The 18,360-nt window shown below is 48.6% G+C and overlaps 1 protein-coding gene across 1 annotated transcript; it reads left to right on the top strand.

The window, feature by feature from the left end:
• Nucleotides 1-333: 333 nt before the first annotated feature.
• LOC144738128 (uncharacterized) lies at nucleotides 334-18,270 on the top strand. The gene is made up of 3 exons (XM_078621054.1): nucleotides 334-398; nucleotides 2,153-2,347; nucleotides 12,806-18,270. The coding sequence occupies exon 3, from the start codon at nucleotides 12,834-12,836 to the stop codon at nucleotides 15,180-15,182; it is 2,349 nt and encodes a 782-aa protein (XP_078477180.1). The 5' UTR covers nucleotides 334-398; nucleotides 2,153-2,347; nucleotides 12,806-12,833; the 3' UTR covers nucleotides 15,183-18,270.
• The last annotated feature ends 90 nt before the right edge of the window (nucleotides 18,271-18,360 follow it).

The following is an 18,360-nucleotide window of genomic DNA, read 5'->3' as shown; positions in this document are numbered from 1 at the left end:
ACCCCGCTAGTGACGTCATGTCACCAAGGTATTCAACTCCCCAACCCCCCCCATCTACCGCGCTTTTGAGCGTGACGTCACGTCTAGTTCACTGTCGATTTCGGTTCCAGTAAAAATCCTTTTTTGGGAAAAGCCACGCCCAGTCACTGGCGGTTCATTAACATAATTTATTCAGGAATACCGTCGCTAGTTCATTGCAACGGGTTTACCAGCCAAGCCCAATCACCCCACGTGGGCCCGGCTTATTAACATAATTTATTCAATTACACCGCTGCTTGTTGGGGGAGGTGATTGTGTGATGAACTCCGCTAGTGACGTCATGTCACCTCCTGCTGCCGCGTGACGTCACGATATATCCGGAAGCTGCTGCACCGTGCGCGCGCTCACTGAAATCCGAGGTGAGAAGTTCACATCGTGGTTGTTGTTGTGGTCGTGGTTGATGTTGTTTACCCAGGTAGTGCCTCGCTCCGTGTCTCTCGTAGGGATATCAATTGAGTAGCAGCGAGTATGGAATCGATGTCCAGGTTAGAACATTACAACGCGGGGCCTAGCCATGCGGGGCCTTGCCTCCTGCCCTCGCCTGATTGCATTTGCTTTAATTATCTGCTTAAGTTTAATTTGTCTTCATCTGGCTCACTATTTTGAAACTTTGTTTCTTTTAATTATTTCTACAGTTTTTTTTTATCCCACCAAGGCCAAGCCCACTTCAGCTGCTATACCGCTCTTGTTTTCTGAAGCGACCAGCCCAGAACAAAGTGGCTTAAAAACGTGTGGAAATGTCTGTCGGTCAAATACTCTAAACGCGTGGTGATGTTGACTCTAAACGTGGAGGGGAAACCCCTGAGGATCCGGAGGAAAATCCACGCGACCACGGGGAGAGAGAGAGACACGCAAACTCCAAATATACAGGAGGGGTCGCGATCGAACCCACCACCTCCTGTATTCCAGGAGAGGCAGTTAACATCTCCCAGCCACCATGGTGCACACGAGTACATGACCACAATGAGTCTCAGCACTCTAATTCAGGAGCGTTCTGCCGAGTTGGTTTTGCTGATGCACCCTTTAGACCGATGAACAACTATTTTTATGATAATTGTTTTTTTACCCTTTTATCTGGCAAGAAAACTGACTCCTTTTTTACGAGGAGTCATGTTTGCATAGACCACAATACCTGCAGTCATAATGCAAACAAAAAACATAACTCTGATAATGTATGCACTGTCCTTGAAGTTGATTGGTCCACACCCGAGACAGCTTTCCTTAGAACCTAGTCTCTCTCTCTGATGGTGCATTGTCTTTGAGTTGTGAGCCTTTTGGCGTCATCTGGTCCAACACCATGTGAGACTAGGCTCTAAGGAAAGCTGTCTCGGGTGTGGACCAATCTACTTTAAGGACAGTGAATACATTATCAGAGTTATGATTTTTTGTTTGCATTATGACTTAAGGTATTGTGGTCTATGCAAACATGACTCCTCGTAAAAAAAGGTGTTAGTTTTGTTGCCAGATAAAAGGGTAAAAAAAAACAATTATATTTTTTAATGGCAAATGAGATTTCAATGGTGTAAACTATTTTTATATTACCAACCAAGACTCACAGAGCTGTTCGATCTTTTGTCAGAAGCCACCTGGCCATAGATTATAGCTCAACAAAATGGTTTTTCACGTGGAAGATTGTAGCAGCCAAATAATCTAAATGCATGTTACTAAATGTGGAGGGGAAAATCGAAGGACCCGGAGAAAAAATAATCCGAGTGAGCGAGTGTACTCATTTGTGTGAGTGTACTCCGTGAGCGTGCTCTGCGTGCGCGAGTTCGATTCCAACCCTGACGCATTTATAATTGCAGTTTACATTTTTTTTATTTCTCTCCCTGTAGTGGCATTGATTTTTCTCCAAATTTAGAAACATGCATTTTGAGAATTTTGCTGCAATACATTTCCATATTATAACCCACTAAGTTGAGCTATCATTTGTGTCCAGGTCGATTCTGAAAAAGAGCTATGCAGCTCAGATGGCCTCACCTGGTAAAATAAAAAAAGTGTACTGTGTTTGAGGGTTTCCCAATTTAATTTCTTATTTAGCAGTTAAAGATTATGTTTCAGGAGGGTCCTGCATTGCACTGTTTGACCACCACCAACTATATTTTGAGTTTAGGTTTGGAAGACAAACGGAAAACCCAGTGGAACACCAATGCCGACGGTGACGGCCGACGCCAGGATAGCGGCCACGGGCTCGAAGCGAGGGCAACCCGGCTCTTGTCCCAAGAAAGGAATCCGCTCCCCGCTGCCCTCCACGGTGGCGCATCGCCGGCGGGGCTGCACGCTGAGCCCCAACTTTTCCAGAAGATCGGTACCTGCAATACACTCGTGGCATAACACGCTCGACACGTATAACTCCTGGTTACACACCTGGTGTCCGAGGCGACCCTTAAGGGTGACCCTCCCCAGCAGTCCCATCCCACTTCCACTTGCAGTGTGCAGCGCACGATCCGGGGCCTGTAGGCGGCCCACTTCAACCCCGACCACGCTGCAGTGTGTTGCACTCACGAGTGACGTTACCGCCCCCGTGTCCATCAGAATCTGGGTACGCCGCCTGTTCACCTGCCCTTCCACGAACGACGTGGCCCCCATTATTCCTGCCACCAGCTCCCGCAGCCAGTCACCCGCAGTCGCCGCATTCTGGGGTGTTGTTGTCGGCATCTGCGTGGGGGTCACTCGCTCACCATTATCACGACAGTTTATTTGTGTTGGGACCACGTCGATTGCACCCCTCTGTGGTCCCATCTTTAGGGAGGCCTTGGTTGTTAACCCTGGTGCTTCTCTCGCGCGGGCGATCTGGGGACTGTCTCTCACGAGATGCCCCCATTGGTCACATAGATAGCACGCACGGGGAAGGGTGGTGGCTCCATAAGACGCCCTTGCCCACTCCCCCTTACCCTCCAAGTGCTCATTTGTTCGAGTTCTGCCTCTTATTGAGATACTCGCCTGGTTAGCCCCCCGACCATGGAGCGTAGCCCTCCCACCTCGGACTGGACTATCTCCGCTGTGGACTGCAGCTTGGTCACATTCAGGTGTACTTGGGTTACCTCCTCGCGTACTTGGGTCGCATGGCCTGCGATATCTCCTATGCCGGTCTCTATCCCTGCCACCCATCCTGGGGTTGTCTCACGGGGTCCCGGAGGCTCCCTCGTCCCCCTCCCCTCGCCAGAATAATACTTTGTAACCGCTTTAAAAACATTAAATTAATATCTAAGGACTTTATATCAGTAACTGCACGCATTGGGGGTGGCGGGGGGAAGAGGACATCACACTGTGAAGAGAAATCGACAGCGTGATGTGTATATCTATTCCTTGTTAAACGCGTAAAATAAAATGTCCCCGTGAGCTCGAGTGAACGCGCACCACCTGACAGGGCCCACCCCCCCCCCCAACGCAATTAGCGTCACTTGGTACGGTCGACGTGGCGCAATAAGTAAATCATTAATCATAGAAACGGCACAAATGTGTTAATTAAACTACTTTAAACGGATTGGAAAATGGAATAGCCTATTCCCACCGCGGGGCTTAGGGCGTGCCGCCTGTCAAATTTTTTTCTACGTTCAGCCCACCGTCCAAGAGCCAAATCCCCCGCAAGCGCGAGCACGCGAAGAATTTTATATATAAGACTAGCAGAAGTACCCGGCGTTGCCCGGGTGAAAAATATATTTCTTAATAACCTTGCATATATACACAGCTACTAAGGTATTGTCAAAGCCCGGTGGGCTTTGACAATACCTTTCACCACTCACAACTCACCCTCACCACTCATCCTCACCACTCCCACTCACTACTCACCCTTACCATTCACCATCACAATTCACCACTCACCAATCTCCCTCACCAATCTCCCTCACCCTCACCACTCACCCTCATCACTCACCTCACTACTCGCCATCACCACTTACCCTCACCACTCACCCTCACCACTCATCCTCACCACTCACCATCACCATAAACCCTAACTACTCACCCTCACTACTCACCCTCACCACTCACCCTAACCACTCACCCTCACCACTCACCCTCACCACTCACCCTCACCACTCACGCTCACCACTCACGCTCACGACTCACCCTCACCACTCGCCCTCACCACTCACCCTCACCACCACCAATCACCCCTCACCACTAACCCTCACCACTCACCCTCACCACTCACCCTCACCACTAACCCTGACCCCTCACCACTGACCACTCACCCTCCCCACTCACCCTTCCTACTCACCACTCAACCTCACCACTAACCCTCACCCCTGACCACTCACCCTCCCCACTCACCACTCACCCTTCCTACTCACCACTCAACCTCACCACTGACCACTTACCCTCACCACTCACTCTCACCACTCACCCTTACTATTCACCACACACCCTCACCACTCACCCTCAACATCAACACTCACCCTCACCACTCACCATCATCACAAATCCTAACCACTCACCCTCACCCTCACCACTCACCCTCACCACTCACCCTCAGCACTCACCCTCCCCACTCACCCTCACCACACACCCTCACCACTTAACCTCACCACTCAACCTCACCACTCACCCTCACCATTCACCCTCAACACTCACCCTAACCCCTCTCCCTCACCACTCTCCCTCACCACTCACCGTCACCACTCACCCTCACCACTCACCCCTCACCATCACCACTCACCCTCACCACTAACCCTGACCCCTCACCACTGACCACTCACCACTCACCCTCACCACTAACCCTCACCATCACCACTCACCCTTACTACTCACCACTCAATCTCACCACTCTTCGTCATCACTCACCCTCACCACTCACCCCTCACCACTCACCTCTCACCCTCACCACTCACCCCTCACCATCACCACTCACCCTCACCACTCTCCCTCACCACTCACCATTCACCCTCACCACTCACCCTCACCACTCACCCTCACCACTCACCCACACCACTCAACCTCACCACTCAACCTCACCCTCACTACTCACCATTCATTCTGACCAATCACCACTGACCAATCACCACTCTCCACTAACCCTCACCACTCAACCTCACCACTCACCCTCAAAACTAACGAATCTCTCAACACTCACCCTCACCACTCAGCACTCACCCTCACCACTCACGCTCACCACTCACCACTCACCCATCACCACTCACAACTGCCACTCACCCTCACAACAACCACTCACCCTCACCGCTCACCACTCACCCTCACCACTCACCCTCACCACTCACCCTCTCCACTAACCCTCACCACTCAACCTCACCACTCGCCCTCAAAACTAACAACTCTCTCACCACTCACCCTCACCACTCAGCACTCACACTCACCACTCACACTCACCATTCACCCTCACCATTCAGCCTCACCACTCGCCCTCACCACTCACCCTCACCACTCACCGTCACAACCACCACTCACCCTCACCACTCACCCTCACCACTCACCCTCACCACTCAACCTCACCACTCAACCTCACCCTCACTACTCACCATTCATCCTGACCAATCACCACTGACCAATCACCACTCACCACTCTCCACTAACCCTCACCATTCAACCTCACTACTCACCCTCATAACTAACGACTCTCTCACCACTCAGCACTCACTCTCACCACTCACCCTCACCACTCACCCTCACCACTCACCACTCACCCTCACCACTAACCCTGACCCCTCACCACTGACCACTCACCCTCACCACTAACCCTCACCATCACCACTCACCCTTACTACTCACCACTCAACCTCACCACTCTTAATCATCACTCACCCTCACCACTCACCCCTCACCACTCACCCCTCACCACTCACCCCTCACCACTCACCCCTCACCCTCACCACTCACCCTCACCACTCAACCTCACCACTCAACCTCACCACTCAACCTCACCCTCACTACTCACCATTCATCCTGGCCAATCACCACTGACCAATCACCACTCACCACTCTCCACTAAACCTCACCACTCAACCTCACCACTCACCCTCAAAACTAACGAATCTCTCACCACTCACCCTCACCACTCAGCACTCACCCTCACCACTCACACTCACCATTCAGCCTCACCACTCGCCCTCACCACTCACCCTCACCACTCACCGTCACAACCACCACTCACCCTCACCACTCACCCTCACCACTCAACCTCACCACTCAACCTCACCCTCACTACTCACCATTCATCCTGACCAATCACCACTGACCAATCACCACTCACCACTCTCCACTAACCCTCACCATTCAACCTCACTACTCACCCTCAAAACTAACGACTCTCTCCCCACTCAGCACTCACTCTCACCACTCACCCTCACCACTCACCATCACCACTCACCCTCACCACTAACCCTGACCCCTCACCACTGACCACTCACCCTCACCACTAACCCTCACCATCACCACTCACCCTTACTACTCACCACTCAACCTCACCACTCTTCATCATCACTCACCCTCACCACTCACCCCTCACCACTCACCCCTCACCACTCACCCCTCACCATCACCATTCACCCTCACCACTCACCCTCACCACTCAACCTCACCACTGACCAATCACCACTCTCCACTAAACCTCACCACTCAACCTCACCACTCACCCTCAAAACTAACGAATCTCTCACCACTCACCCTCACCACTCAGCACTCACCCTCACCACTCACCCTCACCGCTCACCACTCACCACTCACCCATCACCACTCACAACTACCACTCACCCTCACAACAACCACTCACCCTCACCGCTCACCACTCACCTTCACCACTCACCCTCACCACTCACCCTCACCACTCACCTTCACCACTAACCCTCACCACTCACCCTTACCACTCACCTTCACCACTAACCCTCACCATCACCACTCACCCTTACTACTCACCACTCAACCTCTCCACTCTTCGTCACCACTCACCCTCACCACTCACCCCTCACCCTCACCACTCACCCTCACCACTCACCCCTCACCATCACCACTCACCCTCACCACTCTCCCTCACCACTCACTCTCACCATTCACCCTCACCATTCAGCCTCACCACTCACCCTCACCACTCACCGTCACAACCACCACTCACCCTCACCACTCATCCTCACCACTCATCCTCACCACTCAACCTCACCACTCAACCTCACCCTCACTACTCACCATTCATCCTGACCAATCACCACTGACCAATCACCACTCACCACTCTCCACTAACCCTCACCACTCAACCTCACCACTCACCCTAAAAACTAACGACTCTCTCACCACTCACCCTCACCACTCAGCACTCACCCTCACCACTAACCCTCACCACTCAACCTCACCACTGACCCTCAAAACTAACGACTCTCTCACCACTCACCCTCACCACTCAGCACTCACCCTCACCACTCACCCTCACCACTCACGCTCACCACTCACCCATCAGCACTCACAACTGCCACTCACCCTCACAACAACCACTCACCCTCACTGCTCACCCTCACCACTCACCCTGACCACTCACCGTTACCACTCACCCTTACTACTCACCACTCAACCTTACCACTCACCCTCACCACTCATGCTCACCCTCACCACTCACCCTCACCACTCACCCTCACCACCACCAATCACCCCTTACCACTAACCCTCACCACTCACCACTCACCCTCACCACTAACCCTGACCCCTCACCACTGACCACTCACCCTCCCCACTCACCCTTCCTACTCACCACTCAACCTCACCACTAACCCTCACCCCTGACCACTCACCCTCCCCACTCACCACTCACCCTTCCTACTCACCACTCAACCTCACCACTGACCACTCACCCTTACCCTCACCACTCACTCTCACCACTCACCCTTACTATTCACCACACACCCTCACCACTCAACATCAACACTCACCCTCACCACTCACCATCACACATCCTAACCACTCACCCTCACCACTCACCCTCACCACTCACTCTCACCACACCCTCCCCACTCACCCTCCCCACTCACCTTCACCACACACCCTCACCACTTAACCTCACCACTCAACCTCACCACTCACCCTCACCACTCACCCTCACCATTCACCCTCAACACTCACCCTAACCCCTCTCCCTCACCACTCTCCCTCACCACTCACCGTCACCACTCACCGTCACCACTCACCCCTCACCATCACCACTCACCATCACCACTCACCCTCACCTCTAACCCTGACCCCTCACCACTGACCACTCACCACTCACCCTCACCACTAACCCTCACCATCACCACTCACCCTTACTACTCACCACTCAACCTCACCACTCTTCGTCATCACTCACCCTCACCACTCACCCCTCACCCTCACCCCTCACCATCACCACTCACCCTCACCACTCTCCCTCACCACTCACCATTCACCCTCACCACTCACCCTCACCACTCACCCACACCACTCAACCTCACCACTCAACCTCACCCTCACTACTCACCATTCATCCTGACCAATCACCACTGACCAATCACCACTCACCACTCTCCACTAACCCTCACCACTCAACCTCACCACTCACCCTCAAAACTAACGAATCTCTCAACACTCACCCTCACCACTCAGCACTCACCACTCACGCTCACCACTCACCCATCACCACTCACAACTGCCACTCACCCTCACAACAACCACTCACCCTCACCGCTCACCACTCACCCTCACCACTCACCCTCACCACTCACCCTCTCCACTAACCCTCACCACTCAACCTCACCACTCACCCTCAAAACTAACAACTCTCTCACCACTCACCCTCACCACTCAGCACTCACCCTCACCACTCACCCTCACCACTCACTCTCACCATTCACCCTCACCATTCAGCCTCACCACTCGCCCTCACCACTCACCCTCACCACTCACCGTCACAACCACCACTCACCCTCACCACTCACCCTCACCACTCACCCTCACCACTCAACCTCACCACTCAACCTCACCCTCACTACTCACCATTCATCCTTACAAATCACCACTGACCAATCACCACTCACCACTCTCCACTAACCCTCACCACTCAACCTCACCACTCACCCTCAAAACTAACGACTCTCTCACCACTCACCCTCACCACTCAGCACTCACCCTCACCACTCACCACTCACGCTCACCACTCACCACTCACCCATCACCAATTACAACTGCCACTCACTCTCACAACAACCACTCACCCTCACCGCTCACCACTCACCCTCACCACTAACCCTCACCATCACCACTCACCCTTACTACTCACCACTCAACCTCACCACTCTTCGTCACCACTCACCCTCACCACTCACCCCTCACCCTCACCACTCTCCCTCACCACTCACTCTCACCATTCACCCTCACCATTCAGCCTCACCACTCACCCTCACGACTCACCCTCACCACTCCCCACTCTTCCTCACCACTCACTCTCACCATTCAACTCACCATTCAGCCTCACCACTCACCACTCACAACCACCACTCACCCTCATCACTCACCCGCACTACTCACCACTCATCCTCACCAATCACCACTGACCAATCACCACTCACCCTCACCACTCTCCACTAACCCTCACCACTCAACATGACCACTCAACCTTACCACTCACCCTCACCACTCACCCTCACCCCTCACCACTCACCCTCACCACTTACTAATCACCACTCACAATCGCCACTCACAACCGCCACTCACTCTCACCCTCACCACTCACCCTCACTACTCATCCTCACCAATCACACCCTCACCATTATATTTTTGCCCCAGTCAACGCCGGATATTTCCCATTCGTAGCAGTTTATATCAACTCTATAACCAACTTATATTAAACGGGAACAGAGCCATCCTAAAGTAATCTACAACCTTCGATTAGTCCTTTGTGCGATTCAAAGAATCGATTCCTGGCATGTTGGGAGTTTACATTTTGAATGACAGAGTTTTATTTTCATTTGTATGTTATGTTTTAATGTTTTCAGGAGTTTTTAATTACATTTTTGCCCCGGTCAACGCCGGATATTTCCTGTTCGTAGCAGTTTATATCGACTATAACCAACTTATAGTAAACGGGAATCGTTCGATTATAAAGGAATCTACAACCTTCGATTCCTTTGCACGATTCAGAGAATCGATTCTTGGCGCGTCGGGTTTAAAAGTAATTACACAGTTGTATTTTCATTGGTATGTAATGTTTTAAAGTTTTCAGAAGATTTTAAATGTATTTTCCCCCCGGGCAACGCTGGGTATATTGAGTTTATACCACAAAGTCGTCGCTTGACACGGGTGGGGTGTCGAGGCCTAGTACCGTGCAGAGCCTCCGGCCTCCCCTAGATTGCCCACCCGGCTGAGACTGGGTACTGGGGCCGTTACCCCCCCCCCCCCCGCGCTACAATAATACTGTCTAATCGCTATAATTTTATTATCTGCAGACCCTATAATAGTAATTGCACACATTGGGGTGGGGGAGGGAGTGAAGAGGACGTGAAACTTTGATGAAATTACCTCAGAGTCGCGTGTTAATGCATGCGCATATTTTTAACGGGAATTAAAAATGGCGTCCACCCCGCAGCGAAGGCATCGCTGGCCGTTGCCAGGGGCAACCGCCGTGGTCCGCGCCGGTCGGCAATAATAAATAAATAAATAAAGCGTTAGATAAATAAATAAAGAGAAATTGCACTAAATCGATAATCGGTCCGATTTAAAGTTTAGAGACGAAAAATCGGAAATGCCTAAGTTTACCGCGGGGCCGCGGGCGTGCCCACCTGCAAATTTTTTTCGTCCTAAACCCCACGGCTCGAGCGCCAAATCCCTCGCAAGCGAGCGTACGCAGAGGGACAGACGGACAGACAAGAAGTGACGTTTATAGGTTAGATACTCACCTTGGAATGTTTTATATACGGTTTCTCGACGTTTATTTCAGTAATTTAGTTTATTGGGAATACAGTACAGTACTTATTTAAATTGTGATGTATATTTTATATGCCGTTTACCTAACTCCATTATTTAGGTAAGGATTAAATATTTAATATCGGCATTTTAGCTTTCGCACGGCACTTTCCAAGAATGTAACCTCCGCGCTATTCAAGGGGCTGCTGTATTTTCTATCCATCAGCTATAGCACAGGAGTACGGATTTCAGCAGAAACTAGATTTCTGCTTTCTTGGTGTAATTACGGCCTATAGTACCATAAAGAGGCTTGGGGTTTTGGATTGTTTTTGGTTTTAGATATCTCTGCCTCTGCTCACATTCGTTGAGGATTTTTATGATTTTTGGATGGCCCATTTAAAGCTGCGTGTCCAGGAGTCGGATCCCTTTCCTGTTCAATTTGGCATCTGGCCGAAATTCCCTCTGGCCCCATGCATTACATTACGTAGCATTTTCAAATAATTGTGTTTTAAGAAGCTCGCAATGGCCCTATAAAAAAATGCATTTCATAGAGTAACAATGATACCCTAATCGATGCCTGGTTATAGTCAAGGGATTGTCCCCTGTTGGTCAACCATGTTACGCATGTTGATGATCTGGTCATGGCTACTCAATGATATTGAGTTGGAGAATCGTGTTTTGTACCTGGAGAATTCCATGACGAAATGGGGCCTTGCATATGTTCTACAAAAATATCACCTCCCTGGGAAAATCTTGACCTAAAGCCTTCGTAACTGCAGGAATTCATATTCTTTGGGTCTTTCGGTTAAGTGATGTGACTTTACTGAAAGACCCAAAGAACACCTCCCTGGGAATTTAATGTCATTCAACACTGCACCTACTCAGCTCTCCATGAATAATCAGGTCGTTCTACACGTGGTGGAGGAGCTCCTATACCTGGTTAATGTGTTCACGACCAGCTTTGGTTTGGCATCCAAAGTCTCACTTCAAATTGGTCTAGCAGCATTCTTTCATTAGGCTCTGTAACACTATGTGGAAGCTGCCTGGACTTTTTTACATACAAAGCTGTGAGTGTCCATCGCCAAGGTCTAGTCCATTGCAAAGGTCTCCTAAAAAAAACAAGCAATAGTCTACATTATAGACTGCCAATACACTCACCGAGGTTAAGAACCAAGCTACAGTCTACATTATAGACTGCCAGTACGCTCACCAAGGCTAAAAACCAGGCTACACTCTACATTAGTCGTTTTTTTCTTCTATTCACTTTATTTGTATTATTATTTTCTATCTACATGACTTTACGGAAATAACCAAAGAACATGAATTCCCGCTATCACAAAAGTTTTAAGTCAAGATCATCCCAGGGAGGTGATCTTTTTGTAGAACATATGCATGGCCCCATTTCGTCATGGAATTCAACAGGTACAGAACAAGATTTTATAAGAATGGAAACAGTCAGGAAATTAACACTCCACATATGCAGCTGAAGTTAGATCTGTTCATCCTCGCATTCAAGCTCATCTGAGTCTGGCTTCACACCTCTAAGTTGCAAATGAACATTATTTTATACATTTCTACATAATACAAATATTCTTTTCAACAGCCTTTGCTATGTTAGCTAATTTTTCTTAAATAAATATTCCTGTCGTAGCGAGACAACCAAAATTGTGTGTTTTTGGAGTTTTTGGTAAACATTCATTTTAAAGACACTAGGGTGTCCAGGCATATTTATGACCATTTGCCCTCTCATTGTGTGCCTTAACAGCCCTTGTGATGAATTGGGGAATCTCTTTCACTATATCATGAAAATATGAATATGTATAGATGTGTAAGTCATGTGTGACTGTTTATATGCATTCCTCTGTGCCTCAATACTCACATAGATGGTGTGGACATGCTTTTCTGTCTGCAGCTGACCCTCGCTCTGCAGAATTGGCCTGATGGAGCAAAGGCACTCAGCGCAGCTCAGTACAAGAAGGAAACAATGCGACCAGCATGTAAACATCACGGATCGTACTGGAAAATTGACACAGCACCAGAGAACACACACAGGAGAGATGCCCTTCAAGTGCAGTGTGTGTGAGAAGGCATTTTCAGATTCATCTTCTCTTAAACAACACCAGAGAACACACACAGGAGAGAAACCTTTCAAGTGCACTGTGTGTGAGAAGGCATTTGCAAAGTCATCAGATCTTCAGACTCACCAGAGAACACACACAGGAGATAAGCCATTCAAGTGCAGTGTGTGTGGGAAGGCATTTTTTGATTCATCTACTCTTAAACACCACCAGAGAACACACACAGGAAAGAAACCTTTCAAGTGCACTGTGTGTGAGAAGGCATTTGCATGGTCACCACATCTTCAAATACACCAGAGAACACACACAGGAGAGAAACCTTTTAAGTGCACTCTGTGTGGGAAGGCGTTTGCACAGTCATCACATCTTAAGAACCACCAGAGAATACACACAGGAGATAAACCCTTCAAGTGCAGTGTGTGTGAGAAGGCATTTTCAGATTTATCTACTCATAGAAGACATCAGAGAATACACACAGGAGAGAAACTCTGCAAGTGCAGTGTGTGTGAGAAGGCATTTTCAGATTCATCTTCTCTTAGAAGACATCAGAGAATACACACAGGAGATAAATTCTGCAAGTGTAGTGTGTGTGAGAAGCCATTTTCAGATTCATCTTCTCTTAAACAACACCAGAGAACACACACAGGAGAGAAACCTTTCAAGTGCACTGTGTGTGAGAAGGCGTTTGCACGGTCATCCATTCTTAAATCACACCAGAGAACACACACAGGAGAGAAACCTTTCAAGTGCACTCTGTGTGGGAAGGTGTTTGCAAAGTCATCAAATCTTCAGACCCACCAGAGAACACACACTGGAAAGAAACCTTTCAACTGCACTGTGTGTGAGAAGGCATTTTCATTGTCATCATATCTTCAGACCCACCAGAGAACACACACAGGAGATAAACCCTTCAAGTGCAGTGTGTGTGAGATGGCATTTTCAGTTTCATCTACTCTTAAACACCACCAGAGAACACACACAGGAAAGAAACCTTTCAAGTGCACTGTGTGTGAGAAGGCATTTGCATGGTCACCACATCTTCAAATACACCAGAGAACACACACAGGAGAGAAACCTTTTAAGTGCACTCTGTGTGGGAAGGCGTTTGCACAGTCATCACATCTTAAGAACCACCAGAGAATACACACAGGAGATAAACCCTTCAAGTGCAGTGTGTGTGAGAAGGCATTTTCAGATTTATCTACTCATAGAAGACATCAGAGAATACACACAGGAGAGAAACTCTGCAAGTGCAGTGTGTGTGAGAAGGCATTTTCAGATTCATCTTCTCTTAGAAGACATCAGAGAATACACACAGGAGATAAATTCTGCAAGTGCAGTGTGTGTGAGAAGCCATTTTCAGATTCATCTTCTCTTAAACAACACCAGAGAACACACACAGGAGAGAAACCTTTCAAGTGCACTGTGTGTGAGAAGGCGTTTGCACGGTCATCCATTCTTAAATCACACCAGAGAACACACACAGGAGAGAAACCTTTCAAGTGCACTCTGTGTGGGAAGGTGTTTGCAAAGTCATCAAATCTTCAGACCCACCAGAGAACACACACTGGAAAGAAACCTTTCAACTGCACTGTGTGTGAGAAGGCATTTTCATTGTCATCATATCTTCAGACCCACCAGAGAACACACACAGGAGATAAACCCTTCAAGTGCAGTGTGTGTGAGATGGCATTTTCAGTTTCATCTACTCTTAGAAGACATCAGAGAACACACACAGGAGAGAAACTCTTCAAGTGCAGTGTTTGTGGGAAAGCGTTTGCACATTCATCAAATCTTAAAAAACACCAGAGAACACGCAAGCATCAGAAAATCCACAAGAAGTGTAATCTGAAATCAGCTTGTGAAAGTCAAAGTGCTGCAATGACCCCATTGTTCATGAAACAAGAACCAGAAGACAATCCCAGCCTGGACACTTTGAAAGGTATCAAGGTGAAATATGAAGAGGCGAAAGTGAAATGTGAAGAAGTAACAGTGAAGAGCGTAGAAGTGAAGGTTAAATTTGAAGATGATTCAACTCCAAAATCGGACCTTCACATAGATGGAGGCAGTGTGAAACAGGAACTAAATTCTGACTGTGAGGCAGAGCGAGGCAACTCCCAGGAGTTTGTGGATGTGGAGGTGTGGGTGGACTTCTTAGACAATACAAAGTCAAATGGAGACCAGGTAGATGTGCAAGCTTCAGACAATTAAGCTCCAATGGATGCACCTTTGTCACAGGCCTTTCTAATTAATATAATGTGAAGTTGAACACTCAATTTCTAGGTTCAAACTGCAGTGTAAGCGTGGCCAGTATTTGTGAACCTGTGGGTTGGGGCGATCTTTAACCAGGAGTGACTCAAGTGTTTTGTATCATATCTCATCTTAGACACTCGATGGGTGCCCATAATGGGCATCTGCCCCTGTGTGCCACAAGGTGACCGTTCACTGGCCTGCATGTGGATATGAGTTTGTAAGTCGGGGGAGATGATTGATATGCCAGTCGGATTTGAACCTTGAACCTCTGCAACAAATAGAGAATGTACTACTACTTGGCTTCCCTCTATGAGAGTGCTGCACATATAGGCCTCATCTCGGCAGAGATCAACTTGTAAATACGTTGCAACGTGACGCAGTACATTTCAGTATAGTAATAAAATGTTGCCAATGTGCCCTTTGATTATTTTGAATCATAATTGAAAGAATACCCGTCTGATTTTATACGTACATACAACATTTTGTGTATTAATGTCAAACATGGAATATGTGCTGTCAGGACAAAGTATCTGTTTTGGTGGTAACCTGTACAAAAACTCACGTGAGAGCTGTTATTTTTGTGATACGAGTCAAAGGGTATTTTTGTGAATCAGGACGCATCTGACTGGGGCAACTCATTGTCTTTGAAATCGGGAGCATAGTCAGATCATTCATCAGTTAAGGTATGCCACTTATAAGTTACGTATAGGAGATACATTCTCCACAAGAACACTAATTATCATTTTGTATTACGTATACATTTTGTCAAACTGAGACTTGAAATGGCCCTTGCCGATGAACATCAGTTGATGCAAGCCGGACTGTTGAGACATTGTACACCAAAACCAGTCCACAGGTGGCTTGTACTGAACACATGTGTAGTGCCATAAGAGAGGAGGGGCTGCTGGGGGCTCTAGGATCCTAGGCAGATAAGCCCTCGGTGCCAGGCGCTAGGATCCCAGGCACCCCAAACAGTTAAGCCCCTTGACGCCACCAACGGGGGGGGGGGGGGGCTGTGCGTGCTCTGTAGGATATCTGGGGGCGCACACAACCCCACCCCTCGTTGGGGACGAGGCATAAAAGGGCAGCTCCCTGGCCGATCGGGGGCAATTTCAGCTCAAGACCCAAGATCAGCCAGCTTAGGACTCTGGACCCCCTCGTCCCGCTTGTCCTTGTAAGGGCCGGGACGCTGTGAGGGCCAGTGGTGGGACTCTGAGACTCCTGGCTCTACGTCCTTGTAAGGGCGAGTTCCGAGGAAGCCAGAGTCCAGACCCGCACCTTGGCTGGGTCGGGTCAATTAGCCTCCCCTAGGGTAATTGCAGCCGGAGGACCCCAGAGCGTAGCCAGAGTAGTGTATCTAGGCTGTGTACCTAGGCTGTAACAGAGTATCAGGACTGTTGGAGTGTTGTATTGTAATAAAGAAGATACCTCTACAAGTGTCTCCGGAACCCATTACACATGCATTCCTATTTATAGTTTGTGTAAAACATTCCTTTGTTTCGTGTAGAGAACGTTGAATGAAAGATGTCTGCCGATCTGTTTTTTCGCAAGGAGGTACTTTAAAGAGCACATTTGAAGGCATCGTGGATTTTTGTTACAGATTTGTATTCTAGCCTAGGTTTTATTGAATTTTAACTTCTATTTAAATAAAACTTTAGATATATCTGTCTGCATTGATATCCCACCTTGTTTACCACATGTTTACCTAAATATGTAGACGCTCCCTCTGAATACGTCACCTCAAATTAACGAGTGGGTTACATCAGGGCCTCCCCCTCTCTCTGGCTTGTGATGTCACCAAGAGCAGAACTCGCCTCCACGGAATCTAACGACTGCACTGTCTTGGAATGCATTTACACAGTAATCAAATCTTCACAACTGCCAGGGAACACACATTAAAAACCACTTAATGTACAATTGGAAGGCCTTTTGAATTGTCTTGAATTTGAAACATGCGTAAGGAGGTCTACAAGGAGCAGAGTCTGAGATTGACGTGTGAAATTTGAAGTTCCATAAGCCCATCTTTTGTGATTCAAGGACCCAATAAAAATGGCAGCTGGGAAACGTCACCATTCGTGAAGGTGACCTGTGAAGGCTCTAGGGTTTGACTTCCAGGTCGCTAATGGAGCCCGAGACGAATCACAGCCATTTGTAGATGTGGCGGTTTTGGAGGACTTTTCGGACAATGTCGAGTAGAAGCAGACAGCATGTGTGACCATAAGTGTTGGGTAGACCTGTAACCAAGAGCATGAAACACGGTTTCCCAATGTTTATTTCAATTGTTTAGTTTTTAGTTGATTTGGAATGCAGTACGTATTTCAATTGTGATGTAAATTTTAGTTGATGTTTACCTAACGCCATTATTTGTGTAAGGCTTAAGTATTGAATATCACGTTTTTAGCTGTCGCGCGGCATTTTCCAAGAACGTAACCTACGATAATTAAGGGGCGGCTGTATTTTCTGTCGATCGAGTACAGCAGGGGAGTACGGATTTTTACTAGAAACTAGATCTCTGGTTTCTTGATGTAATTAAGGCCTATGGTACCCTAAATATGCTTGGTGCTTTGGGTTCCTTGATTTCGATGTCTCTGCCTCTGCTCACATTCGTTGAGGATTTTTATGATTTTGGGCAGGCCCATCTAAAGCTGCGTGACCAGGAGTTGGAACCACTCGGCTTGTGACAGAAATTCACTCTGGCCCAATGCATTACATTTGTAATGTGAGGTTACACCTGGATGATGATGATTGGCTCTGCTGGCTTCAGCCCGCAACTAATGGGGAGTCGAGTTAGGGGCGTGGCCCTGGAGCCGTACAGTAGCTTCGGGAAAGTTCCAGGGGTGTGGCTGATGATTGGCTGCGGGGCATCACGTGAGCCAGGGATTTAAAGGAGCGGAGAAGCCACGCTGGTGCCGTGGTCCGGAGCCTGCCACGTGGCGGGCCCCGCAGTCTCTCACGCTGTCAGCCAACAGCGTGAAGGAGCAAGGGAACTGGAGGAACGAATGTGGTGGAAGCTGTGAACGAAACTGAATAAAGAATTCTCAATTCACGACATTGTCTCAACGGGGTTTATTACACATCACATAGCATCTTCAATAATTATGTAGTTTGAGAAGCTCACAATGGCCGTATAAATGAA

Source organism: Lampetra planeri, chromosome 78, assembly GCF_965212315.1.
Source record: "Lampetra planeri chromosome 78, kcLamPlan1.2.h2, whole genome shotgun sequence".
NCBI classification, from domain to species: Eukaryota; Metazoa; Chordata; class Hyperoartia; order Petromyzontiformes; family Petromyzontidae; genus Lampetra; species Lampetra planeri.
The sequence above is the reverse complement of the archived record's forward strand: the minus strand, read 5'-3'. Positions and strand labels throughout refer to the sequence as shown.